This window comes from Acomys russatus, chromosome 12 (assembly GCF_903995435.1).
Source record: "Acomys russatus chromosome 12, mAcoRus1.1, whole genome shotgun sequence".
Lineage (NCBI taxonomy): Eukaryota > Metazoa > Chordata > Mammalia > Rodentia > Muridae > Acomys > Acomys russatus.
Window position 1 is genome coordinate 39,184,511 of NC_067148.1, and position 26,927 is coordinate 39,211,437.

At 42.3% G+C, this 26,927-nt stretch overlaps 2 protein-coding genes across 2 annotated transcripts in view; both read left to right on the top strand.

Moving 5' to 3' along the window:
- Positions 1 to 21,826, top strand: part of LOC127196655 (UDP-glucuronosyltransferase 1A7-like) — a 45,421-nt gene extending 23,595 nt beyond the window's left edge. The window contains exons 2-3 of the mRNA XM_051154515.1: positions 21,329 to 21,672; positions 21,812 to 21,826. Coding sequence (XP_051010472.1) covers positions 21,329 to 21,672; positions 21,812 to 21,826 — 359 coding nt within the window. The remainder of the gene's footprint in view (positions 1 to 21,328; positions 21,673 to 21,811) is intronic.
- LOC127196518 (UDP-glucuronosyltransferase 1-6) overlaps positions 1 to 26,927 on the top strand; it is a 118,570-nt gene that overhangs the window by 29,492 nt on the left and 62,151 nt on the right. The window lies entirely within an intron of this gene.

The window sequence follows — 26,927 nt, forward strand, 5'->3', positions numbered from 1 at the left end:
CCTGGCTTCTAACATCTGATTCTGGCCTCTGTGGGAACCCTCATTGTGGGGAGTGTCAAGATAAGCCTTTTGGAGGCTCATAGAGAATGGCAAGTGAAGCCTCAGCGGCTCCTAAGACTCCTGGAATGGTCCTGATGTGCAGCTCACAGATGACCTTGCTGCTCTCCCTTTTCTTCCTCTCCCCACATTTCATCAAAGCTACAGCAACCTGACTAATTGCTATTGGTTCTTGAGGCTAGTATGGGATGGACTGATTGACCCTTCAACCTTTTAAAGGCCTTTACACTAGACAATAAAGTTATCTCTGCACCTTTGAGTCTGGTCTCCGGCATCTTATTTCCGGGATCTGTGTGGGCTCTGTTTCTATTCAACCCCCTTCCCCCTGGTTCCTGATCCCCACATGTCACACACCTGCACTTACACCTAAACAGACACATAGGTACTCATAATTAAGAATAAATCCTCCAAGACGTGTTGAGTCCCACAAGTCAAGACAATCATTAGGGCTCTGTACATTACATTAAATGCTTTCATTAATTGGAGAATTCCTGGTATGTTGTTGATACTGTCTTCTTAGGAAGATGCATTCTATTTTATATATTTAGATTTTATTTTATTACAGCAATAAAATTTTGTGTTTAAATATTGTATATTATGGACAAATTTTATCTTCATCATCAAAATGTATATCTAGGCTTTTGTTATTTTAAAGCAATAGTGTATGGGTTAGTTTATTTTGGTTTTGAAGTGGTTGTTGGTAAAATATACCTTTGTTCTTTTTTGGTCAATTAAAAAATTTTAATTTATTATAATTTATTCAGGTCATCTCTCTATTATTTTCCCCTTGCTTGTTTCTTCCCTTTTCCACCCTTCTTCCCTCTTCCAACCTATTCCCCTCCCTTAGACCACTTTCAGAAGGGAACCTCTTCCTCCACCATATGACCACAGCCTATCAGGTCTCATCTTGATAGCCTGTTTCTCCTTCCTATGTGTGCCCACTGGGCCTCCCCACCAAGGGGAAGTGATCAAATCAGGGCCATCAAAGTTTGTGTCAGAGGCAGTCCCTGCTCCCCCAACAGCCTTGGAGAATGAGCAGTCAATCGGCTAGATCTGAACAGGGGGTCTAGGTTTGCTGCATATATTGTCCTTGGTTGGTGTAACAAGTTGTGTCGGTCCCCCTGAGTCCAGATCTGCTAGCTTTGACGGTCTCCTTGTGAGTCTCTTGTACCCTCTGGGTCCTTCTATCCCACCATTCTTCCATTCCACTCTCAGGGCTCTACTGGGAGTCCCAGAGTCTGTCCAGATCCCATTCTGGGTGGAGTCTCTCAGAGGCCCTCTATGTTGGGCAAATATCCACTTATCAGTGAGTATATACCATGCATGGCTTTGAGGGTCAGGGTTACCACATTCAGGATGATTGTTTCTAGCTTCATCCATTTGTCTGCAAACTTCAAGATCTCCTTTTTTTTTTTTTTTTTTTTTAATGCTGAGTAATATTCCATTGTGTAAATGTACCACAATTTCTTTATCCATTCTTTGGTTGAGGGACATCTAGGTTGTTTTCAGATTTTGTCTATTGTGAATACGGTTTCTATGAACATAGTTGAGCAAATGTCCTTGTTGAATGGTGGGGCATCTCTCCGGTATATGCTCAGGAGTAGTATGGCTGGGTTTTGCAGAAACACTATTGCCAATTTTCTGAGAAAGTGACAGATTGATTTCCAAAGTGGTTGTACAAGTTTGCATTCCCACCAGCAATGTAGGAGTGTTCCCCTTTCTCCACATCCTAGCCAGCATATGCAGTCACTTGAACTTTTGATTTTGCCCATTCTGGTAGGTGTAAGATGGAATCTCAGAGTCATTTCGATTTGCATTTCCCTGATGACTAAGGATGTTCAGCATTTTAGGTGTTTCCTGGCCATTTGATGTTCCTCTGTTGAGAATTCTCTGTTTAGCTCTGTACCCTATTTTTTAATTGGATTATTGGTTTGGTATTTAATTTCTTGAGTTCTTTATATATGTTGGATATTAGCCCTTTGTCGGATGTAGGGTTGGTGATGATTGTTTCCCAGTCTGTAGGCTGTTGTTTTGTTCTGTTGACAGTGTCCCTTGCCTTACAGAAGCTTTTTAGTTTCACGAGGTCCCATTTATTAATTGTTGATCTTAGAGCCTGAGTTATTGGTATTGGTTCAGGAAGTTGTCTCTTGTGTCAATAAGTTCAAGGCTCTTCTTCCCTTTTTCTTCTAACAGATTTAGTGTATCTGGTTTTATGTCAAGGTCTTTAGTCCACTTGGACTTTAGTGTTGTACAGGGTTATAAATATGGATCTATTTTAATTTTTCTACATGTAGACATCCAGTTAGACCAGAACCGTTTGCTGAAGATGCTATCTTTTTTCAATTGTATGCATTTGGCTTCTTTATCAAAAATCAAGTGTCCATATGTGTGTGGATTTATTTCTGGGTCTTTGATTTGATTCCATTGATCAAACAGCCTATTTCTATGCCAGTATCATGCCATTTTTATTACTGTTATTCTATAGTATAGCTTGAGATCAGGGATGGAGAGTCCTCCAAAAGATCTTTTATTGTACAGGATTGTCTTAGCTTTTCTGGGGCTTTTGTTTTTCTATATGAAGTTGAGAATTGAATTTTCAAGGTCTGTAATGAATTGTGTAAGTATTTTGATAGGGATTGCATTGAGTCTCAGATTTCTTTTGGTAAGATGGCCATTTTTACTACATTGATCCTCTTGATCTACGGACGTGGGAGCTCTTTCCACCTTCTGATATCTTCTTCAATTTCTTTCTTCAGAGACTGGAATTTTTTTCATTCAAATCTTTCACTTGCTTGGTTAGAGTTACACCAAGATACTTTATATTATCTGTGGCTATTGTGAAGGGTGTAGTTTCCCTAATTTCTTTTTTATTCTTAATTATTTTATTTTTGTACATATACATTTATATTATTATACATATATACAGTAGATTACCTATGGCAAGAAGAACCATGATACAATCAGGAATTATATAAATGTTAAATTCTTAGTGTTTTGGCTATTTGTATTTGACAGCCTTGAAGATGACATCTTTCCTGTCTTGGTGCATCTACATTTCTGAATGTAAATCAGTCTCCATCACATATTGTCATTATCAACTTGGAACACCTATCTAGACCCCCAAAACATCTTAACTCCTAAACAATTAAGCTTCATTGTAAAACTAAGCTACCTGGTCCTCAACTCCCTCAGAGACTTGAGAAGGAGTAAACTTGATTATTTGTATATGCCGGGAGTGCAGATTAGTAGCTTTCCAAATGAAAAGATGACAGAGACAGTCTCCTAATTTCTTTCTCAGGTCCTTTCTCATTTATATACAGGAGAGCTATTGTTTTTTTTTTTTTTAATTAATTTTGTATCCAGCCATTTTGTTGAAGGTGTTTATCAGCTGTGGGAGTTTTTTTGGTGGAATTATGGGGTTGCTTATGTACACTATCATATCATCCGCAAATAAGGATAATTTGACTTCCTCCTTTCCCACTTGGTTTCCCTTGATCTCCTTTTGTTGTCTTATTGCTCTGGCTAGAACTTCAAGAACTATATTGAAGAGATATGGAGGAAGTGGGCAGCCTTGTCTGGCCCCTGATTTTAGAGGAATTTCTTTGAGTTCCTCCCCATTTTATTTGATGTTGGCTATTGGCTTGCTGTATATAGCCTTTATTATGTTTAGGTATGTGCCACACCAACTCTAGTAGATTCTGTGTGACAAATTCCACAGACTGAGGCATTAACTTCAAAGGAAGGAGGTCTCCTGCAACTGGTTGCGGAACTCTGGGCTGGAGAAAAAATATTGAGCCATAATTCTCATGGCAATTAATCTATTCTATTTCTCTTCTCATCTATGAGATGTTCCTGATAGCCTAGCCTGAGACTTTTTTTTAGCGAGAAATTGGATAAGAGACCATCCCTTGAGATGGAGTCACTAGCCATGACCTTATCTCCGGGAGAGCCAGCACTTCACTTTATAAATCATGTATAAAATTACAAAATAGTATCATGATTGATAAAAACTTTCCCAACAACAAAATATCACATGGTTATACGTGTGTTGTCAGAAGTGGGATTTGGTATACAGTTAAGAGAGCCTTAAATAAAAAATTAAAATAGTTTAAAATCACACCTTGAAGATTCACATAAATATAGGTTAGATACTACTGACCATAAGAATTTTTAACCTGCTCTTGGAATTATGCCATTCGCCTTGGAAAATTTTGTACTTTGCTGTGCCAAATAACAATGATGTTATCTGTCCTATCCGTGATTGCTTCAGTACACACATCTTCTGTATTCTATTTGTGATTCCTTCACTGAACACATCTTCCAAGAGTTGTAATACTTGTTTCATTGTGTGTAAAAATCCTTGCTTGAGAGCTGCAAAATGCACTCAGATTCAAACTGCCTCTGTGTTTGCTTTCTGTTTGTCATCGCTGAATCCTTTCCCACCTAAACTTTAGGACCCTGATTCCAGGGACCCTCACACCTGGCTGGGGTGGTCCGTGGCAAGTATGTGCCTTGTATGTCTGATCTCTCCAAACCTTTAAACATGAATGGGTGTTGGATTTTTGTCAAATGCTTTTTTGGCATCTAAGGAGATGATTATGTGGGTTTGTTCCCCCAGTTTGTTTATATGGTGGATTTTGATATATTGAACCATCCCTGCATTCCTGGAATGAAGCCTACTTGGTCATGGTGAATGGTATCTTTGATGTGTTCTTAGATTCGGTTTGCAAGTATTTTGTTGAGTATTTTTGCATCAATGCTCATAAGAGAAATTGGTCTGAAATTCCCTTTCTTTGTTGGGTCTTTGTGCGATCTAGGTGTCAAGGTGACTGTGGCCTCATAGAAGGAGTTTGGTACTGGTCCATCCATTTCTATTTTGTGGAGTAGATTGGAAATATATCAGTGTTAGCTCTTCTTTGAAGGTCTGATAGAACTGTGTGCTGAAACCATCTGCCTCTGGGCTTCTTTTGGTTGGGAGACTTTCAATGACAGCTTCTGTTTCTGTAGCAGAAACTGGACTATGTAATTTGTTTTTCTGATCTTGATTCAACATGTCTTCTTTTTCATTTCTGATTTTATTGATTTGGAAATTGTCTTTCTGCCTTATAGTTAGTTTGGCTAAGGAATTCTATCTTGTTGATTTTTTTCAAAGAACCACCTCTTGGTTTCATTGAATCTTTGAATTGTTCTTTTGGTTTCTAATTTATTGATTTCAGCCTTGGGTTTGATGATTTCCAGCCATCTACTCCTCTTGGATGTGTCTGCTTCTTTTTTTTTCCTAGGGCTTCCGGATGTTCCATTAAATTGCTTCTATGAGATATTTCCAACCTCTTTATGAAGGCACTTAGGGCTATGAATTTTCTTCTTAACTTTGCTTTCATTGTGTCCCATAAATTTGGGTATGTTGTACCTTCATTTTCATTGAATTTTAGGAAGTCTCTAATTTCTTTCTTTATTTCTTCTCTGACCCAGTTGTCACTGAGTAGAGAGCTGTTCAGTTTCCAAGTGTGTGTAGCCTTTTTATTGTTTCTGTTGTGGTTGAAGGCCAGCTTTAGTCCATGGTGGTCTGATAGGATAGGAGGTGTTATTTCCATCTTCTTGTATCTGTTGAGGCTTGCTTTGTGACCTACTATATGGTCAATTTTGGAGAAGGTTCAGTGAGGTGCTGAGAAAGTATAATCTTTTGTGTTTGGGTGAAAAGTTCAGTAGATATCTGCTAGGTCCATTTGATTCAGCACATCTGTTAGTGTCATTATTTCACAGCTTAGCTTCTGTTTCATTGGCCTATCCTTTGGTGAGAGTGGTATGTTGAAGTCTCCCACTATTTATGTGTATGGGATAAATGCATGGTTTAAGCTTTATTAATGTTTCTTTTACAAATGTGGGTTCCCTTGTATTTGGGGCATATGCGTTCAGAATTGTGATGCCATCTTGATTGTGTTTTCCTTTGATAAGTATGAAGTATCCTTCCTCATCTCTTTTGATTAATTCTGGTTGAAATTCTATTTTATTAGATATTAGACTGGCTACTCCAGCTTGCATCTTATGTCCATTTGCTTGGATGACCTTCCTCTAGTCCTTTGCTCTCAAGTAATGTCAATGTTTATGGTTGAGTGTGTTTTCTTTATGTAGCAGAATGTTGAGTCCTGTTTACGCATCCATTCTGTTAGTCTGTCTCTTTATTGTAGAGTTGAGACCATTGGTGTTCAGGGAGATTAGTGACCAGTGAGTGTAAGGCCCTTTTACTTTGATGTGGGTTATGTTAGTGTGTTTGTGTGCTTGTCTAATTTTTGTTTTGCTAAAGTGAAGTTGTCAATTTCCTGTGTTTTCTTGGGTATAGTTAGCCTCCTTGGGTTGGAGTTTTCCTTCTATTATCTTCTGTAGGGCTGCATTTGTGATAGGTACTGCTTAAATTTGTTTTTGTTGTGACATATCTTGTTTACTACATCTATGGTTATTGAAATTTTTGCTGGGTATGGTAGTCTGGACTGGCATCTGTGGTCTCTTAGGGTTTGCAAGACACCTTCCCAGGCTTTCTGGCTTTTATGGTCTCTACTGAAAAGTCAGGTGTGATTCTTATAGGTTTGCCATTGTATGTTACTTGGCCCTTTTTCCTTTGCTGATACACACACACACACACACACACACACACACACACACACTTTTTTTTGTTCTGTACATTTAGCGTTTTAATTATTATGTGGCAAGACGTTTTCCTTTTCTGGTCTACTCTATTTGGTGTTCTGTAGGCCTCATGTATGTTTATAGGCTTCTCTTTCTTTAAATTGAGGAAATTTACTTCAAGGATTTTGTTGAAAAGATTTTCTGGGCCTTGGAGGCAGACATCTTTTCCTTCCACAATTCCTAACCTTAGATTTTTATATTTTCATGGTGCCCTTTATTTCTTGGATGTTTTGTGTCAGGAAATTTTTAGATTTAACCCTTACTTTGATAGTTGCATCAATTTCTTCTATTGTATCTTTTACACCTGAGATTCTTTCCTCCATCTCTTGTATTCTATTGATGATGCTTACCTATGCAATTCCTGATTTCTTCTCTAGGTTCTCTCTTTCTAGGCTTTCCTCTATTTGTGCTTTTATTATTGTTTCCATTTTCATCTGCAGATCTTGAAGTGTTTTGATTTCCTTCACCTGATTATTCACATTTTCCTGAGTTTCTTCCAATGATTTCTTCATTTCCTCTCTATAGGCCTCTGTCATAGCCTCTCTAAGGGCATCTATCTGTTTGGCTGTATCTTCCTGTATTTTTTTTTAATGGATTTTATTCATTTCTTCCATTATCACCCTCACTAGAAAAGATTTGAGGTCATTTTCCTGTGTTTCAGATATGTAAGAGTTTCCAGGGCTGATTGCCTTGGGATAACTGGGTTCTGGAGATGCCATAATATTTTGGCTTTTGTTGTTTTTGTTTTTATGCTGGCCTTTAGCCATCCTTCTGTTTCTGGCATTGGGTGGCAGTTTCTGGTCTCCTTCATGGCCATTGAGAGCAGCTCATAATTGAGTGGCTATAGGTTGAGACCCCTTACCTGCTGGGATCAGAGAATTCTTCAAGTGGATCAGGCAGGTGATCTGAGATCAGAGATGGAAACTTTCCATGTACCACCTGGGTGTACTGAGGTCAGATACAACATGTTCCGCACCGTGGTATCTCCTCTTGGCAGGGAGACTTAGACTGGTGTTTTGTAGCCCGTAGTTGCTTCTGAGACACAAAGTGCAGGTGCTGTGTGCTCTGCCAAGTGTGCGGCGAGTTCTTGGAGCCAGCACCCCTGCCTGTGTGGACCCAGGGACTTTCTGTGGATTTTCTGGGTGGTTTGAGGTCAGATCTACTTGTGTTCTAGACTGTGGGGTCTCCTCTGGGCTAGAAGACCCAGCTGTTGGTGTTTTTGTATCTCACGGCTCTATCTGAGACATAGAGCTCAGATGTTGGGCACCCCGCCAGGCCTGCAGCTAGTCCTTGGAGCCCATGCCCGTACCTGCAGGGAACCAGGGACTTTTCTGTGGATTATCTGGATGGCTCAAGCCCAGACCCACCTGTGCTCCACACAGTGTAGACCTCTCTCATCTGAGAATCACCAGCATTGGTGTTTGGTAGTTCTCAGTTCGGTCCTTAGGTCGCAGTGCAGTCACTGCTGTCCTGCTGATCAGATACCATGTGTTCGGTGCAGCCATGTTGGATAACTGACCCCCCAACCCCGCCCAACACCTTAGTTCTTTTATGTTCTAACTGGCCATGGCATTACATTTCTTTTTAATTTATTAGATTTATCAGGTACACATATAACATGCAAAAGATCCTCCTAGTATTATACCATTTTTTCAGACTATGTACCCCTGTCCTTGTTGGTTGTATAAACTTGAGACCAGTTGGAGTTATTTGAGAAAAGGGACCCACAATTGAGAAACTACCTCCCAAAGACTGGCCTGTTGGCAAGCCTGTGCTGCATTTTCTTAATTATTAATGAATCTAGGAGGGCTTAGGCCATGGGAGGTAGTGCCATCCCTGGGCAGGTGGTTCTGGGTTGTGTAAGAAAGCAGGCTGAGAAAGCCATGAGGAGCAATCCAGTGAGCAGCACTCATGCATGGCCTCTGCATCAGCTCCTGCATCCAGGTTCTTGCCTGGAGTTCCTGTCCTGCCTTCTCTCAGAGAGGTAGAGTGGAAAGATGAAATCAACCCTTTCAGAGCCGGGCGTGGTGGCGCATGCCTGTAATCCCAGCACTCGGGAGGCAGAGGCAGGCGGATCGCTGTGAGTTCGAGGGCAGCCTGGTCTACAAAGTGAGTCCAGGACTGCCAAGGCTACACAGAGAGACCTTGTCTCGAAAAACAAAACAAAACAAAACAACAACAACAACAAAAATCAACCCTTTCCTTCCCACGTTGGTTTTCGTCATGGCCTTTTATCATGGCAACAGAGACCCTAAGAAGGCCAGCCATTAAGACTTTGGAATGTGCTATTGTTCTAAACTGTTTAATTTAGGATTCAAGTGAATTCAGGTTGAACCCTCTATTTCTCTCTCTCTCTCTCTCTCTCTCTCTCTCTCTCTCTCTCTCTCTCTATATATATATATATATATATATATATATATGTATATCGAGACCTGTGTGTTTGAATTCTTATTCTAGCTTATTCAGTCTTTCAAGAGACTCATTTGCTTATCTTTAAAATGATAACAGGACAGAATATAAAGATGTACACTTCAATTTATTTGTGCAAAATGTATATAGCACTTTATCAAGTAAAATACACACATGCATTAAGCAACATAGTTCTCAAATTGTCGTCAGGATTTAAAATATGCTTAATATAAAAATAATCAAAATAATAACAAACTTTCCTCATCCTCAAGATCATTTTACATAATTTATGTCGTTGAAGATATGACTCAGAGGTTGGGAATATCACCTGCTTTTCAGAAGACCCAGGTTTAATTCCCAGCAGCCACATCAAAGCTTATAAAGTAACTCCAGGCCCACAGAGTTTTCTGATCTCCATGGGCACAGCACACATGTGGTGCACATACCTACATGGAGGCAAAATATACATACACATAAATAATAAATAATAGTTTTCAAAAAATACACAACATAGTCTGTGATATACTAGAGTTTAAAAAATTTAAATAGATTTTATTATTATTCTTCAAAGACCCAGCTTTTGGCCTAAAGTCTGTGCAGTTTGCTTGGGAAGTGTCCCTGCAAGGAACTAGCCTTTTAGCGCTCTTTGGTCTTAGGGACTGTTGCCAGCAGGGGGAACACCCGCGCATTTCCGAACACAAAGCCTCCTGGGAGGGGGGCGTCTCCTCCACCTACAGACAAAGACTTGCAACCTTCTTCCTAGGAAAACAAACACCTATGTCTCTTAATAACGCTTGTCCATCTATTACTGTTCTCCAAGTTAATCATTCATTTTCCGCGATCGCGGTATAAGTACACGCCCCCCCCCCCCCAGAGGGTAGATTGCTCTCTCACCCACACTTCCTCTTCCTGTGTTAGAAGAGCTCAGATTCTCTGCAGCTGGACTGTCCCAGACTGCACTCTCACATGGCCCCTGAAGCGTCTCCAGCCTCCCTTCCTCTGTGTGTGTCTGCTGCTGGCCTCTGGCTTTGCCCAGGCAGGCAGGCTGTTGGTGGTGCCCATGGATGGGAGCCACTGGTTCACCATGCAGACAGTTGTGGAGGAACTCCTGCACAGAGGGCATGAGGTGGTGGTAGTCGTGCCAGAGGTAATTTGGCAACCCGGAGGATCCCTGAACTTTACAGTGAAGACATACTCAACTTCTCACACTCTGGAGGATCTGGACCGTGAGTTTAAGTTTTTCTTGGACACTCAGTTGAAAACTCCAGAACAAAGTATGCGTTCTTTAACAACAGGCTCAGCCAAAGGTTACTTTGAATTAATTTTTTCACGCTGCAGGAGTTTGTTTAAGGACAAGAAGTTAGTGGAGTACTTGAAGCAGAGCGCTTTTGATGCTGTGTTTCTGGATCCTTTCGATGTGTGCGGCTTAACTGTTGCCAAATACCTGTCACTTCCATCAGTGGTCTTTACAAAAGTTACATTTTGCTACTATCTTGAAGAGGGTGCGCAGTGCCCCGGTCCTCTTTCTTATGTTCCTCAACTTTTCTCAAAATTGACAGACACCATGACTTTCACGGAGAGAGTGTGGAACCATCTCTCCTACATAGAAGAACGCTTATTTTGCCCCTATTTTTACAAAACTGCTGTAGAAATTGCCTCTGAAGTTCTGCAGACCCCAGTGACTGTGTCTGACCTCTTCAGCCCCGTGTCCATTTGGCTGTTACGCACTGACTTTGTAATGGAATTCCCTAGACCTGTGATGCCCAACATGATCTTCGTTGGTGGGATCAACTGCCACCAGGGAAAGCCGCTTTCCAAGGTATGCTATCTCTCCTTTAGCAATGAAGAGAGCCCTGGCTTTGGACAGTGAAAAAGAAACTCTTTACTGAACCGTGATTTATTATTTATCTTCCTGGTTTAGAGAATTGTTTTGTGCCAATTCACCAATTAGGAAAAAAAATTCTATATAGGTGCCTTATCGGTATGGATGTGAACACCTGTGGCATACGTCAATATAAATTACAAACTACCATCTAATTTTAAATATAAATGTATGCCTTCATATTTGTGTGTGTGTGTAGGTCATGAAATTAGAAAGAGGAGGTAACAAAGAAAACTAGAAAAATAATTTAAAAAGACAAAAATAAACACTGTTAAGATAAATTTTAATGTTTCTGGAGACAGTGAAGAACACATTAAGCCATAAAGCACCTCTCATTAATTTTAGGCTGTATTATTTAGGAGTACACATGCAGCTTCTCCATATTTCAGAAGTTATTGATGTAATATATAGGAGGGGAGGTAGGTGCATCTGTTGTTTTTTAAATTATTTAATTAATTAATTTTGTATATACCTTGGTGTTTTGCCTGAATATATCTCTGTATGAGGGTGTCGGATCCCCTGGAACAGGAGTTACCTACAGTTGTGAGCTGCCATGTGGGTGCTGGGAATTGAACAAGGGTCCTCAGAAGAGCAACCACTGTTCTGAACCACGGAGCCATCTCTCCAGCAGAGGACCTGGCGCACACCTGTGTTGACCCATGTTGGCAGAAATGGCTCCAACGATGGCTGAGTAAGGCACTGATCACCATTAGGAGTCTTTGTTGTTACTTTTCATATTCTGCTTTACCCTGGCTCTCTGAGTTATCTAGAGTTGTCTTCTTGGACACCCAAGCAGTGTTAGGTGTGAGTTCAATCTCATGAAGTGGGCCTTAGGTCAAATCAGACATTGGGTGGTTACTCCTACAGGGTCTGTGCCTCAATCGCTCCGTTGTTATATTACAGGCAAGACAGATTGTCGCTCAAAGGCGTTGTGACTGGCTTGGTGTTCACTCTTCTCTTTTGGCACTCAGCTGCACCTCTTTCTATGTCCTGGACACTAGAACATGGGGTTGAAGGCTCTATGTAGGCGCCAGCTCACCCTCTCCATGTTCAGTGAGTTGTGTGGGTGCTGTCTTCAGCAATGGGGCCTTGATGTCAGTATGTGGAGAGCAACCTGTTGCCTTGTCAACATCCGGGGTTGTTTGGGTATTTCCAATGGGTTGCTTTTGACCAATAAGTCAGTTGGATGAAATCCAGTCCCAGCACTGGGAACTTTGGCGGCAAGATACAGCCAGTAGGGGCCCTGTCTTCCTCATTCTGTGGAGACTTTGCTAGGAATGCTTCCATATGGTATGGGAAGTTGCCACTGCACTGGGTGTCCACACTGCCACTCAATGCTCTTCCATTCCAGCTTCTCTCCCCTCAATTTCTCCTCACTCTCATTTCCCGTCTTCCCTCCCACCCAATTCTCCTCTTGTCTTCTCCTCCAGCTCCAGTCCACCCGTAACATCCATTCACTTTCCTCCTCCCAAGGAAACTATTGTATCCTGTCCTGGTCCCTTTCTCTATGCCTAATCTCACTGGGTCTTATGGATTCTAGCTTGGCTATCATTTGTTTAATGGCTACTATCCAAATATAAGCAAATATATTCAATATTTATCTTTCTGGATCTGTGTTACCTCACCTAGAATGATTTTTCCTAGTGCCACAGACTTGCCTCAGATTTCATACTGACCAAGAGAGGGAGGGAGGGAGGGAGGGAGGGAAAGAGAGAGAGAGAGAGAGAGAGAGAGAGAGAGGATAATACTCTATTCTGTAAATGTGTCACATTTTTAAAATTCATTCTTCTGTTGAGAGACATCTAGGTTGTTTCCAATTTATGGGTATTATAAATAGAACAGTAATTAACATGCAAGTAAATGTCCCTGTGGAAGGACGAGGCATCCTTTGGGTATATGCCCAAGAGTGGTCTAAATGCAGGGCAGGAGAGATGACTCAGAGGTTTAGAGCACTAGTTGCTCTTCCAGAGTTTAATTCCCAGCAACCACATGGTGGCTCATGACCATCTAAATTGAGATCTGGTGCCTTCTTCTGGCATGCATGTATACATGCAGGTAGAACACAGTGTACCTGCTAAATAAATCTTAAAAGAAAGAGTGGTCTAAATGGATCTTTACAGGTGGTAGATCTAGTCCCACCTTTCTGAGGCGCTACCATCCTGATTTCCATAGTCGCTGTACAAGTGTGCACTCCCATCAGCAATGGACAAAGCGTTCCTCTTACTCCACATCCTCTCCAAAATGAGCTATGTCTTGTGCTATTGATCTTAGTCATTCTGTCTGGTGCAAGATGGAGTCTCAAAGTAGTTTGGATTTGCATTTCCCTGATGGTTAAGAATGTTTAATGTTTCTTTAAGGGTTTTCTCTGCCATTTGAGATTCCTTTACTGAGAATTCTCTGTTTAAAGCTGTACCCTGTAAGACAGTGTCTTTTTTCTTGGACCCTCTGAGGTCCTGGGGAAGCTAGCAGGATGGGGTGTACTGCAGGGAGGAGCAGGATGCCTTTACGCCTCAAAGCTCTCACAAAACATCTGCAGAGGCTGCTCCCTGGAGAGGGAGCATGCAGATCCTTGCACTCTTGGGCAGAGAGAATCCAGGTTCTCCTGCCTCTCAAGCTCAGGAGGAAGACCCTGAAGGAGAATGCAGGGGTGGCCTAAATCATGAGCCAAAAGGAGCACCCCCCTTAAAAAACCCTAAGCTTTAATGTGCATCCTAAGTTCCATACATTCAATGTAGAATAGAGAGTCAGAGCTACGGCAAAAGATTAAAGGGACCAACAGGGAAGGGGAGAAGGAAAGAAAGGACAAGGGGAAAGGGCCTAGAGGACAAAAGAAAAAGACAAAAAGATTGTAAAATGGAAGAAAGATCCCAGGGTGTCACTTTAGTTTGCAGTAACTTCCTGAGAGCCTGTCTCAGGATCAGGGCCCTTGTTAATTCAGGGGCAGCTTAGAAGTGTCTTTTTTTTTTTTTTTTTTTTTCCTTCAAAAGTCACTGATTTATTGTCCTCCTTAATAGTTCAAAGTAATTCATAAATACACTCTTGGGAAAATCAAGGTCTTACATAAGAAAATAAGTAGTAGGGAAATATGCTGTTGGTGCTCTAAGGATAATAAAGCAAACTAGAGTGACACAAGTTGCCAGAGAGTGGGATAGGGGTTTTTCTAGTTATAACTCTGCTTAGGTTTTCTAACAACGTTCCGCCTGGTGGTAACTCAGGTGTTTTTTTCTCACATCTGTTTTTTTCAGTGACTTCAGTCTTCACATCAATTCTTCTGTGGTTCAGACCCACTTGGCTTTTACCTTTCACCTTTTCTCCACCTACAAGGACATTGTCTTTAATAAAAGTTGCTCATTTCAATGGGAGAGAATGAAAACAGAAGGACACAATCACGGCCTGTCAAAGACATAACTAGGAGGTGGCACAAGCCGTGAGCATCTCTACTGAATCCAAGCAGTCCTCATCACGCTACTAATAATGTAAATGGGGGTAAGAAAGTATCATCTCTTTGGCCTGTTGAAATTTGAGGTTTTATTACTAGAGAGGGTTTAGGCAGAGAAATAGAAATTATCTAATAAAGTCTTAGAAATGAAAAGACAACATCTGAAAGAAGAGATCACGTTCCTAACCTCAGTGGTAGGCACACAAATAAAAGATTTCAGGTGAAATAGCAGATCCTTTCCCACTTTAAGAGCAGGAGAAGAGTGAGCAAACAAAGGCAGTGCTTGCCTCAGTGACAGAACACCTGCATGCAGGTCTGACAGGAGGAGTTCTAGCAGGAGAAGCCCAAGTGACTGCCACAGGGACGGAAATCAGCTGGAGTATTTTGTTGACAAACTCTTCTACAAAGTTTTAACAGTTTTGATACATTGGCTCTCCAATGTCTTCATTTCCATGGTCTCTTTAGAAGTGTCTTACAGAAGTGGACCCAGGTCTGTGAAACTTTTTAACAATTGGTCGATTGCAGCCCAATGGGAACAGGGGGGAGTCACTTCCCTTCTCTGTGCCCAGGTAAACCAGATTTCTGGAGAGGAGAGCCCTCAGGACCTCTGTTCAGCAGTGGCCTACTGTACCCCTTGGATTACTTGTTTTATATATTCCTGAGTTCTTTATTTTGTGTTTTAGTCGGGGAGTTGGTAAAAAATCTTTTCCCATTCTGTAGGTTGCCACTTTGTTAGATTGATGGTGTCCTTTGCTTTCCAGAAGCTTCTCAGTGTTGTGAGGTCCCAGTTGTTAGTTGTTGATCTTAGTGTCTGAGCTGTCTCTGTTCTGTTCAGGAAGTTGTGTCCTGGGCCAACGTGCTCAAGGCTAGTTCCCACTTTCTCTCCACCAGGCTCAGTATATGTGGTTTTATGTTGAGGTCTTTGATCCATTTGGGGTGGAGTTTAGTACAGGGTACTAGATATCGATCTATTTGCATTCTTCTGCATATAGCCATCCACTTTTGCCAACACTGTTTGTTGAAAGTGCTGCTTTTGTGTTTTGCTTTTTATCAGTGTGAATTTCTGACTTCCTGATCAAAAATCAGTTATCTATAGGTGTGTGAGCTTATGCCTTGGTCTTGAATTTGATCCCATTGATCAATGTGTCTGTTTTTCTGTTTTTCTGTCAGTAACATGCTGCTTTTGTTACTACAGCCCTGTAATATAACTTGTGATCAGGAATGATGAAACTTCCGGAGGTTCTAGTTTTGTTCGCGATTGTTTTAGCTACCTTTGGTTTGTTTGTTTGTTTGGTGTTTTTGGCGTGTGTGTGTGTGTGTGTGTGTGTGTGTGTGTGTGTGTGTGTGTGTGTGTGTGTGTATTTGTGTGTGTCCTGTTAAGGTCTGTGAAGAATTGTGTTGGAATTTTGATGGGGATTACATTGAATCTGTTGATTGCTTCTCGTAGGATGACCATTTTTACTATGTTAAATGTACAAATCCGAGGCTAGCAGGGTGGTACATGCCTTTCATCCCAGCACTCAGGATGCAGAGGCAGAGGCAGAGGCAGAGGCAGAGCTCAGAGCCCAGAGCCCAGAGCCCAGAGCCCAGAGCCCAGAGCCCAGAGCCCAGAGCCCAGAGCCCAGAGGCAGAGGGCAGAAGGGAGAGGTCTATGGTTTGTCATTTACATTTGTCATTTCCAGTTCTTTTGCCGTAATTAATTCTTTTGACTATTTACAGATAATTGTGCAGTAGTGCAACTTGTAAATCTTGCTTGCTAATACGTGTGTGTACCACTTACATTCTTATAGTCACCAGTATGCATTTATGTTTTTTTAAAGAGATTGAGAAACACAGAAATGAAGCTTCATTTTGCTCATTCCTGTATTCTAGTCCTTCAAAAAAAAAAAAAAAAAAAAAAAAAAAAATGCCCTGAGGAGTTTGGTGTGCTTCCCAGGTTCAGGGAATTCCTTCACAAATAGTATGCGTAGTTATAAACATTCAGAACTATTTTCTTAAGATAAGATCTAGTGGCAGCATAGACATAAGTTTCTTTTTTAAAAAATATTTATTTATTTATTATGTATACAGTGCTCTGCCTCCATGTACACCTGTAGGCCAGAAGAGGGCATCAGATCACATTATAGATGGGTGGGAGCCACCATGTGGTTGCTGGGATTTGAACTCATGACTCTGAAAGAGCAGTCAATGCTCTTAACCACTGAGCCATCTCTCCAGCCCCGATATAAGTTTCTTCACCTTCAGTTTTTACCTTCTAGCAAGTGGTAGGCATCACATCCTAGTCCTTTTAAAATTAGTGTTTGAATCTCATACTTGTAAACAATTTGTTTTCACCAAATCTGCTCGAACTCTTCCCGTACCCTAGCATGAAAAGTGCATTGTTTTAAATGTGGCTTTGTCTTCCTAACCCACAAATACTGATAGATATTTAATCCCAAACTAGACTATTCATCCTTAGGCTTCTCTCTCTCTCTCTCTCTCTCTCTCTCTCTCTCTCTCTCTCTCTCTCTCATACAGGGTTTCTCTGTGTAGCTCTGGCTGTCCTTGGACTCACTCTGTAGACCAGGCTGGCTTCAAACTCAGAAATCCTCCTACCTCGGCCTCCTGAGTGCTGGGAATAAAGGTGTGTACCACCACTGCCTGGCTCCTTAGTTCTTTCTCAAACAGAGTTTTTCCTGAGCCTGCTATTGTCTCAGCAGCACAGAGCCAGGGAGCAGAGTGGCTGGGTCTAGGTATGCACACACCACATTTCCCGGCATTGGTTAACTGCTCTCAAAACTCTGAGCAGCTTCACCATTTGGTCAGCTGTATGTGAGAGTTCTCATTTTCTGTGGCCTCTTCTACTCTGGATATTGCCCAAATTTTAAAGTTTTGTTGACTTTGGTGATGAAAAATTCTGTGTAGATGCTTCAGTGTTCACTAGCTGTTTCAGCAAAGAGTTGGGCCATTTACACCTTTCTGCCTTGGCTAATTACACAGTGACATCCTTTTACCAATGTCCACAATTGATACCAGCCTCTCAAGTTTAGGAATATTAACATTTGGCCCTTCAACTGTGTGCTGCGCTCTTTCTTATCTTTTGTCTTTCCATTTTAATCTACTTTTATGTGTAAAGTGTTTTGCCTTCATGTATAAATGCATAGCACATGCATGTAGTACACAGAGAAGCCAGAAGAAAACATTGGATCCGCTGGAACTGTAGTTGCGGATGGCTGTGAGTCCCCATGTGGGTGCTGTGCACTGAACCTGGGTCCTCTGGAAAAGCGACCATTTCTCCTAACCCTCGAGCCACCTCTGTGTCTCTGTAGCTTTTCGTCTTTCAATTGACTTGGCTTTTATTTTGGGTCATCCAAATTGGTTAACTTTTCCTGTGTTTTACATGTTAACTTTTTCTTACAACTTTGTAGACTTCAACATATACTTTTGTTTCCAAAAGCAGATCATAGAAGTATTTATGCCATCTCATATGTGAGTGGCTTTAATGCCTTATAAGGCTGACAATATTTTTCTGAGAATTCGACCCTACTCAGGGTAGGTGTCTGAATGTGAGATACCAGAAGAACTAAAACTGGATTTCAGGGTTACTGGGGTCAAAGGTTAAGAAATAGGCCTAGAGGAGATAATCTGGCCAGAAGCAAAGCGCAGCCCCATTAAAGATAGCACTGCCTAGGGACTGACCTGAAGGGTCACACCGAGATAGAGTTGATAAGAGACCCTATTTAATGGCCACATTCCTTGCTGCCCACCGGAAATAGGGTTAATAAGAAACCAGACACTTCCTGGACAAGGTAGTGAACAAAGAGAACAAAGAAAACTAAGCGATGGGCGGTCTTGGAGCCTTTTTCTGTAGCTTGTCACCTTTATAGACATTAGACCTCTTTATGTTACTCAAGCAATAGATGCTTGCCAGGTTGGAACTCCCCTGCTTTGGGGCACAGGGAGGGATAGGAACGTATAAATTTACCCTCAGCCCAGAGATCAGGGCTCTTTCTGGATACTACTATGTTGGTGATCGGTCAGAGCTTGACTCGAGTCGATTAAACGTCCTCATGTATATTGCATTGGTATCTAGTCCTGGTGGTCTCTTTTTGGGGTCTTGCAACCTGGGTACATCAAATGTAGTCGTTGCAGTGTGCCAACTACAGTTCACAAACGTCATTTGAGGGGCAGCTCACACTTCTCTGATGGACTTGCAGTGCGTCTTTATCAGGCCCTAATTTTCCACATTTACTTCTGTCTGCTTCCAGCCTCTCAGTTTGGCCACACCCATATGCAGCACCATATTTTCACTGATTGCTTCTGTGGTAGGTTTTTAGTATGTTTTAGTAGTATGAGACCCATGCTTACTGATCTCCAAAGTGTGTTGGTGAGTCCCGTAGTATATTCTCACTTAAAATTTAAAAATGGTTTTGTTGAGGCTGGAGAGAGAGCTCAGCAACTGGGAGCTGTTGCTGCCTTTGCAGAGGACTCCGGTTTGGCTCCCCAGCTCCCAACCACCTCTAACTTCAGCTCCTGGCTTCTAACATCTGATTCTGGCCTCTGTGGGAACCCTCATTGTGGGGAGTGTCGAGATAAGCCTTTTGGAGGCTCACGGAGAATGGCAAGTGAAGCCTCAGCGGCTCCTAAGACTCCTGGAATGGTCCTGATGCGCAGCTCACAGTGTTGATGTCCTAGGACTCCCAGCACACCAGTGAAGTCTCAAAATGGATCTGAGGCTAGGGCGGTGATTGCTTGCCCCTTCTTTACAGAAATCTCCTAAGGTGACCTTGCTGCTCTCCCTTTCCCCTCTCCCCCCACATTTCATCAAAGCTACAGCAGCCTGACTGATTGCTATTGGTACCTGAGGCTAGTATGGGATGGACAGATTGGCCCTTCAACCTTTTAAAGGCCTTTACACTAGACAATAAAGTTAGCTCTGCACCTTTGAGTCTGGTCTCTGGAGTCTGGTTCCCAGGATTCTGTGTGGGTCCTGTCTCTATTCACGCCCTCTTCCTCCTGGTTCCTGATCCCCATACTTCACACACCTGCACACACACCCATACAAACACACAGGTACTCATATTTAGAAAGAAATCCTCAAAGATTGTTTTGTTGAGCCCCACAAGTCAAGGCAAACAAACATTAGGGCTGTGTGCAGTATATGGGAGTGATCATAAAAATGTAACCAGAAACTATAAGATGCCATCCACAACACCGTGAAGAGTTCTTTAAGCCGGGCGTGGTGGCACACGCCTTTAATCCCAGCACTCGGGAGGCAGAGGCAGGCGGATCGCTGTGAGTTCGAGGCCAGCCTGGTCTACAAAGCGAGTCCCGGACAGCCAAGGCTTCATAGAGAAACCCTGTCTCAAAAAAAAAAAAAGCTTTAGAGTGTACTTGCAGACCAGATAATAATAATGCAGGCCTGATGGGAAATTAAAATGATAAAGGCCTGTGAAGAGCTGTCTCAGCAGTCAGTGATAGAATTTCCTAGTGAGGTAGCAGCCTTAATCCTATGTGAAGGGCTTGGAATCAGTTCCTAAGAAGAACCTGTGTGTGGTGCCGGAGCAGCACTATTCACAGTAGCCACAAGGTGGAAACAACCCCACAGATGCAGCAATGACAGGAGAGACAAATCCAAAGATCTGTGGAGAAGGTTTCTGGATCACTGAGCTCTCTGCACATAGAATACATGACTGTCTATGGCATTGGGCACATCAAGGGGGAGGTTGTAAGAGGGGTGACAGTCATCTTTCTTGTAGTTTCTGGAGTGTCTATGCAGATGCTTGCCAATCTTATGTCAGCAATTCAGAGAGCACATAGTGTTTGGAAGTGGAGCAAGATTCCTACAGCATGGGCACCAAGACCAGCAGCAGTGCTCATCTGGCAGAACTGTTCTACTCTGTCAGTGGGCCCAGACTCTGGGTCCCCTGCCACCCTCTGCTTTGGAAAAAGAGACAGCAAATATTTTTGGGACAAAGTCCAGTGCCTGAAAGAAAGTGTCCAGATTTTGCTTTGAGACCAGTTCTAGAAATGTTAATATTCTTTAACCGTTGCTTCCTTTGGTAAACACCTTTAGAGTCCTTAGGGTCAAGTATATTTCTTCATAAGTACTTCTAAACTCACCTTGCGTGATTTGGACCAAGAGAAAGATCACAAGCCCTTCCTCCTAGGAAAACAAACACATGTCTCTTAATAATGCTTGTTCATTTATTACTGTTCTCTAAGTAAATCATTCATTTTCCGGGATTGTTGTGTAAGAACACACCCTCCTGCGAGGGTAGATTGCTCTCTCAGTCACACTTCCCCTTGCTGTGCTAGAAGAGCCCAGATTCTCAGCAGCTGGATTGCCTCAGGCTGCGCTTCTGCCATGGCTCCTGCAGCGTCTCCAGCCTCCCTTCCTCTGTGTGTGTGTCTGCTGCTGGCCTCTGGCTTTGCCCAGGCAGGCAGGCTGCTGGTGGTGCCCATGGATGGGAGCCACTGGTTTACCATGCAGACAGTTGTGGAGGAACTCCTGCACAGAGGGCATGAGGTGGTGGTAGTCGTGCCAGAGGTGAGTTGGCAACTGGGAAAATCCCTGAACATAACAGTGAAAACGTATTCAATTTCTCACACTCTGGAGGATTTCAACAACGAGTTCAAGTTTTTTATGGACGCTCAGTGGAAAGCTCAAGAAGATGGGCTGCTCCCTCTACTAACAAGTCCAGCCAAAGGTTTCTTTGATTTGCTGTTTTCACACTGTAGGAGTTTGTTTAAGGACAAGAAGTTAGTGGAGTACTTGAAGCAGAGCGCTTTTGATGCTGTGTTGCTGGATCCTTTCGATGTGTGCGGCTTAACTGTTGCCAAATACCTGTCGCTTCCATCGGTGGTCTTTGCAAGAGGTATATTTTGCCACTATCTTGAAGAGGGTGCCCAGTGCCCCAGTCCTCCTTCGTATGTTCCCAGAGTTCTCTCAAAATTCACAGACACCATGACTTTCAAGGAGAGAGTGTGGAACCATCTCTCCTACATGTTGGAGTATGCATTTTGTCATAATTTCTTCAAAACTGCTTCAGAAATTGCCTCTGAAGTTCTCCAGACCCCAGTGACTATGTCTGACCTCTTCAGCCCCGTGTCCATTTGGCTGTTACGCACTGACTTTGTCCTGGAGTTCCCCAGACCTATGATGCCCAACGTGATCTTCGTTGGCGGCATCAACTGCCACCAGGGAAAGCCGCTTTCCAAGGTATGCTATCTCTCCTTTAGCAATGAAGAGAGCCCTGGCTTTGGGCAATGAAGTTATTCCATAACGGGGCTGTGGTTTGTCATTTACATTTGTCATTTTCAGTTCTTTTGCCCTAAGTAACTCTTTTGACCATTTACAGATAATTGTGCAGTAGTGGAACTTGTAAATCTTGCTTGTTGATGTGTGTGTGCCACCAACTTTTTGTTTTGTTTTGTTTTTTGAGACAGAGTTTCTCTGTGTAGCCCTGGCTGTCCTGGACTAGTGTTGTAGACCAGGTTGGCCTTGAATTCACTGAGATCTGCCCGCCTCTGCCTCGCAAGGGGTGGGATTAAAGGCGTGCAGCACCACTGCCTGGCTGACAAACATTCTTATATGTAATCCCTGCATTGTTTTTGACAACAGAGTGCGAACCATAAGAAATGAAGCTTCATCTTGCTCATTCCTGTACTGTACCTCTTTTTTTAAAAATCCTCCTAAGAATTTGGTGTGCTTCTCAGTTCTGAGGAATTCACAAATAGTATGTGTAGTTGTAAAAATTTAGAACTGCTTTCTTAACATAAGATCTAGAATTGGTCTGGACGTAAGTTGGGGTCTCTTTGTCACAGAGCATTTCCTAATTATGCTCTTCCCTGGGAGCACAGAACCTCAGGAGCCCATCCATTATCTTGAATGTGAAAATTTCAGTGTAGTTATTTCCACCTTGGGCATGGACACCTGTTTCCGTGGGCAAGCTGGGCTAGTCCCACTTCCTCCTCGGTGAAGTATGCACTCACATCTTTAACCAAAGTTATCAATTACCCTGGCTCCAGTTCAGGAGTATTAACACTCAGCTTTAAATTGATAATTTTTTCTCAAAATTTTCTAGATATCCACATGTTTTTTTTTCCTGAATGTCAAATATCTGAATGTTTTCACCATATATATATATATATATATATATATATATATATATATATATATATTTAAAAATCTCTATAGCAGTGATAATATTTTTATCAACTTTTAAAAAACATTTTAAAACAAAATAGAATTAATATCATTTCCTTCCTCCAACTCCACCTGTACTTCCCCACTCTAAAATTGATAGCTTCTTCTTCTTTGATCGTTATTGTTATGTGTGTGTGTGTGTGTGCGCGCGCGCGCTTATGGTATGGGGTGACCACTTTGTAGTGGACAACCAATAAAGGACTCATGTCTGGCAGGGGCTAACTCTCCCTCTCCTAGGAGCCTGTAGTTCTTTTTCGAGGGGTGGGACCCTGTGAAATTGCCCCTTTCCGCATTAGCATGTGCATTGATATTGCCATTGTTCCTGTTTCATTTCTGCAGACCATTTCAAGGCAGACTTCCTGGTTTTCTGACTCTTTTTAACAGTCTTTGTGGCCCCTCTTTCACAATGTGTGGGGGCTGTGATGTAGATTTGGGGGAGAGTTTTTTCGCTGTCTGTGGCTTGGGTGTGCAGGTGAAGGTGCGGTTGGGGGGTGAAGGCGTGGGTGGGGTGCTAATGAGCCTCCTCTCATGCCTTGGAAGCAGAAGCTGCATGTCTTTTCAGAGCAAAGAGCGTGCCGTGATGGACGTGTGCGTGCATGCTTCCACAAGGGAACTTTGATCCTGTACTTTATCCCTGATGAATCAGAGCAGGAAAGACCCAGAAGCTGGACTGCCCTGGCCTGTGCTTCTCCCATGGCTCCTGCAGAGTCTCCAGCCTCCCTTCCTCTGTGTGTGTGTGTGTGTGTGTGTATGTGTGTGTGTGTGTGTGTGTGTGTGTGTGTGTGTGTCTGCTGCTGAACTCTGGCTTTGCCCAGGCAGGCAGGCTGCTGGTGGTGCCCGTGGATGGGAGCCACTGGTTTACTACCTAGATGGTTGTGGAGAGACACCTCCACAGAGGGCATGAGGTGGTGACAGTGGTGCCAGAGGTCAGTTGGAGATCTCACAATCACTGAATTTTATGATAAAGTTTTATTCAACTTTTCACACTCTGAAGCATCTGGACCACAAATTCAAAATTTTTATCAACGAGTAAAGACACAAGAAGATGGTACAGTTTCTCTATTAATGAGTCCATTGAATGGTGGTTTTGATTTTTTTTTTCCCCACACTGAAGAAATCTGTTTAAATGACAAGAAGTTTGTGAGTACTTAAAGCGGAGTTTATTTGCTGCTGTGTTTCTGGCTCCTTTGGATATGTGTGGCTTTACCTCGATCCACGGTCTCCAACAGGGGACTATCTTGCCACCATCTTAAAGTGAGTGCCCAGTGACCCAGTCCTATTTGTTGCATTCGCAGAGCTCTTTTGAGATTCACAGACACCATGACTATCAACAGCGAGTGGGGAGCCATTTTTACTACAAGGGGGAGCATGCAGTGTGGCTTTGGATTTTCAAAACTGTCCTAGAAATTGCCTCTGAGGTCTCAGATACCTGTCACACAGTGCATGACCTCTTCAGCCAAGTGCCTGTTCATTTGTCACACACTGGTTCAGTGTTGCAGTTCCCTAGAGCTGTGATGCCCAGCATAGTCTTCATTGGTGGCTGTCAACTGCCAACAGGGAAAACCACTGCCCAAGCTATATTGTCTCTTCTCACACAAGAGTGAGCTGGATGCATGGAGCTCCATCATGACTACCGTATTTTTTGGACTATAAGGCGCACCTGACCATAAGATGCACCCAGTTTTTAGAGCAGCTAAAGAAGAAAAACAGTAAAAACAGCAATTGGACCATAAGTCACACCTAGTTCCCTCCCCCCCTTTTGGGGACAAAAAGTGCATCTTATAGTCCGAAAAATACGGTACTTGCCTAGTATGTGTGTTTAATCTCCAGTTACTTACTGTGCTGTCTTTTTAAAGCCTTATTTACTTACTCTGTACACAGTATTCTGACTACATGTGTGCCCGCACACCAAAAGAGGACACCAGATTTCATTATAGATGGTTCTGAGTCACCATGTGGTTGCTGAGACTTGAACTCAGGATCTCTGGAAGAACAGCCAGTGCTCTTCACCTCTGAGCCATCTCTCTAGACCTGTGCTGGCTGGTTTCATGTCAAGCTGATATAAGCTAAGATCAGCTAGGAAAAGGGGTTGTCATTTGAGAAAATTCCTTCGTAAGATTTGTTCGCAGGCAATCTGTGGTGCGTTTTCTTAATTAGTCATTGATTGAGGAAGGCTCAATTCATTGTGGGTGCCATCTCTGGATGGACGTTCCTGGTGTGTATAAGAATCAGGCTGAGCAAGGCATGAGGAGCAACAGTAAGCAACATCCCTCCATGGCCTCCGCTTCAGTTCCTGATTTCACGTTCCTGATCTGGCTTCCCTAGGTAAGGGACTATAAGCTGTCAGACAAAATGAACCCTTTCCTCCCAAAGTTGCTTTTTTTTTGTCGTGGTGTTTTCATACAGCAGTAGAAAATTAAGGCACCCATGAATCAGGCTCTGGACATTTGGAAAGAAGAAATGTTGTGTGCAACTGCTCTTCTTCTTCATCTTCACTGCAATTAGGATTTCTGGTTCACTGAATTACTTTGTGCGAATTCTTTTATTGTGGGTCTGGACATTTTTTTTATATAAACCTGCCCTTACTGATTATCATGCACAATTCCTCTATCCTTTCTTAGCTGCCTTTCTTATTACTGTTCTGAAAAAAAAAATAATAACAGTGAAAAACCACAATAAGCGATGAAAATTACCTTGCTGCAAATCCAAGTTTTTCCATGCGGGAGCACAGTTTTAGCAGTATTGCATGCATGCACATTCTAATGTCAATCGCTGCACCTGAAAGTAACATAGAATCCAGTGTCAGGCCTGGCATAATGTTCTTCGTTTTTCCTTTTTGATTTTCCAGTAAGCCCTAGATATCCAGGCACTTCCTGACACTTCCCATTTAAATGGTTGCATAAGCATTTCTGTTTTTGTGACATTACAGTTCTGTTTAACCAGCAAGTGTGGATAGATAAGATCCACACTGTTCTAAGTACTCTTAAATGCTCTCCTTACATTCAGTGTCTCCACACACTTGGCTAAGCCCCATAAGCCAGTAAGGTGGGCGTGTTAAGTGGTTTACAAACCTCTTCTATTTTAAAGTGTTTGAGAAATTAATTTCAAATCTTTACACAAAAGTAGAGCATGGGAGTTTGGGTCTTGTTATAACCTTGCCAAATCTTGGTATTGTCCATCTCTTAAAGCCTTTTGATTTTTTTCTGGAAAACGTTCTGCGCAGTGGCTTCAGTTTGCACTGTTTGTTTTCATGGGCACATGGGTCATTGTCACGTCTCCTTTAGTCAGTCATGTACTCACATTCTATAGCAAGACAGGAGTAGTTAGTGATGAGCTCCCTTAAGCTTCTTGAGGACCACGCACACCAACGCTTAGCGTTTTTTGGATACGCTGCAGGTATGTCTCCGCTGACGGCTGGCTCTTCATCTTTCCCCATTTGGAATTTTCACTTCGTGGGAATTACTTAAATTTATCTTTGCTAATATACTTCAACTTGTTAATTTTTAAAAATCAGATAAACATATACGCATATCTTCTCCAAGCTAAGGTTAAAGCATTTAATTCTTCCGTTGTTATCAACTTTATTTTACTTTTTGGTAAGAGTTTTTTTTTTTTCTTTTTTTTTCTTTTTGGTTTTTCGATACAAAATTTCTCTGTGTAGCCTTGGCTGTCCTGGACTCTCTTTGTAGACCAGGCTGGCCTCGAACTCACAGAGATGTGATTGCCTCTGCCTCCCTAAGTGCTGGAACTATAGTCGTGAGCCACCACACCTTGTTTGGTAAGAGGTTTTTAAAGGATGTACCATAAAGGATACATTGTATGAGACTCCTCAAAGGACAGCCTTAATGTCCCTTATTGTTACTTCCATTATTCGGCCACTAACCTAAAATGCTTATTTGTCATATTTAATTTTCTGAATTCCTTGTGTCTGCTGCTCTGTTCTCACTCTTGTCTCACTGACTGACTTACCCACCTGGGCTCGGACCCTCTCCTGACTAAGCAGCTCTATAGTGAGTTAGTGTCTGGGAGAGGTACTCCGCAGCCAAGCTTCTATTTTTTTTTCTCTGAGTTTCCTTGTTGAGCTCCAGCATGCATTTTCCTTCCTAAAATTTAAAACGGTCTTGTTTGATTCTAAAAAACCAACCAATCAACCAACCAACCAACCAGACAAACCCGCACACCACTAAGGCCTTGTTAATATCATACTAAATGTGTTTTTGTCTAATTTGAGAAACATTAACAGGGATTTTCCTTGGTATATTCCTATT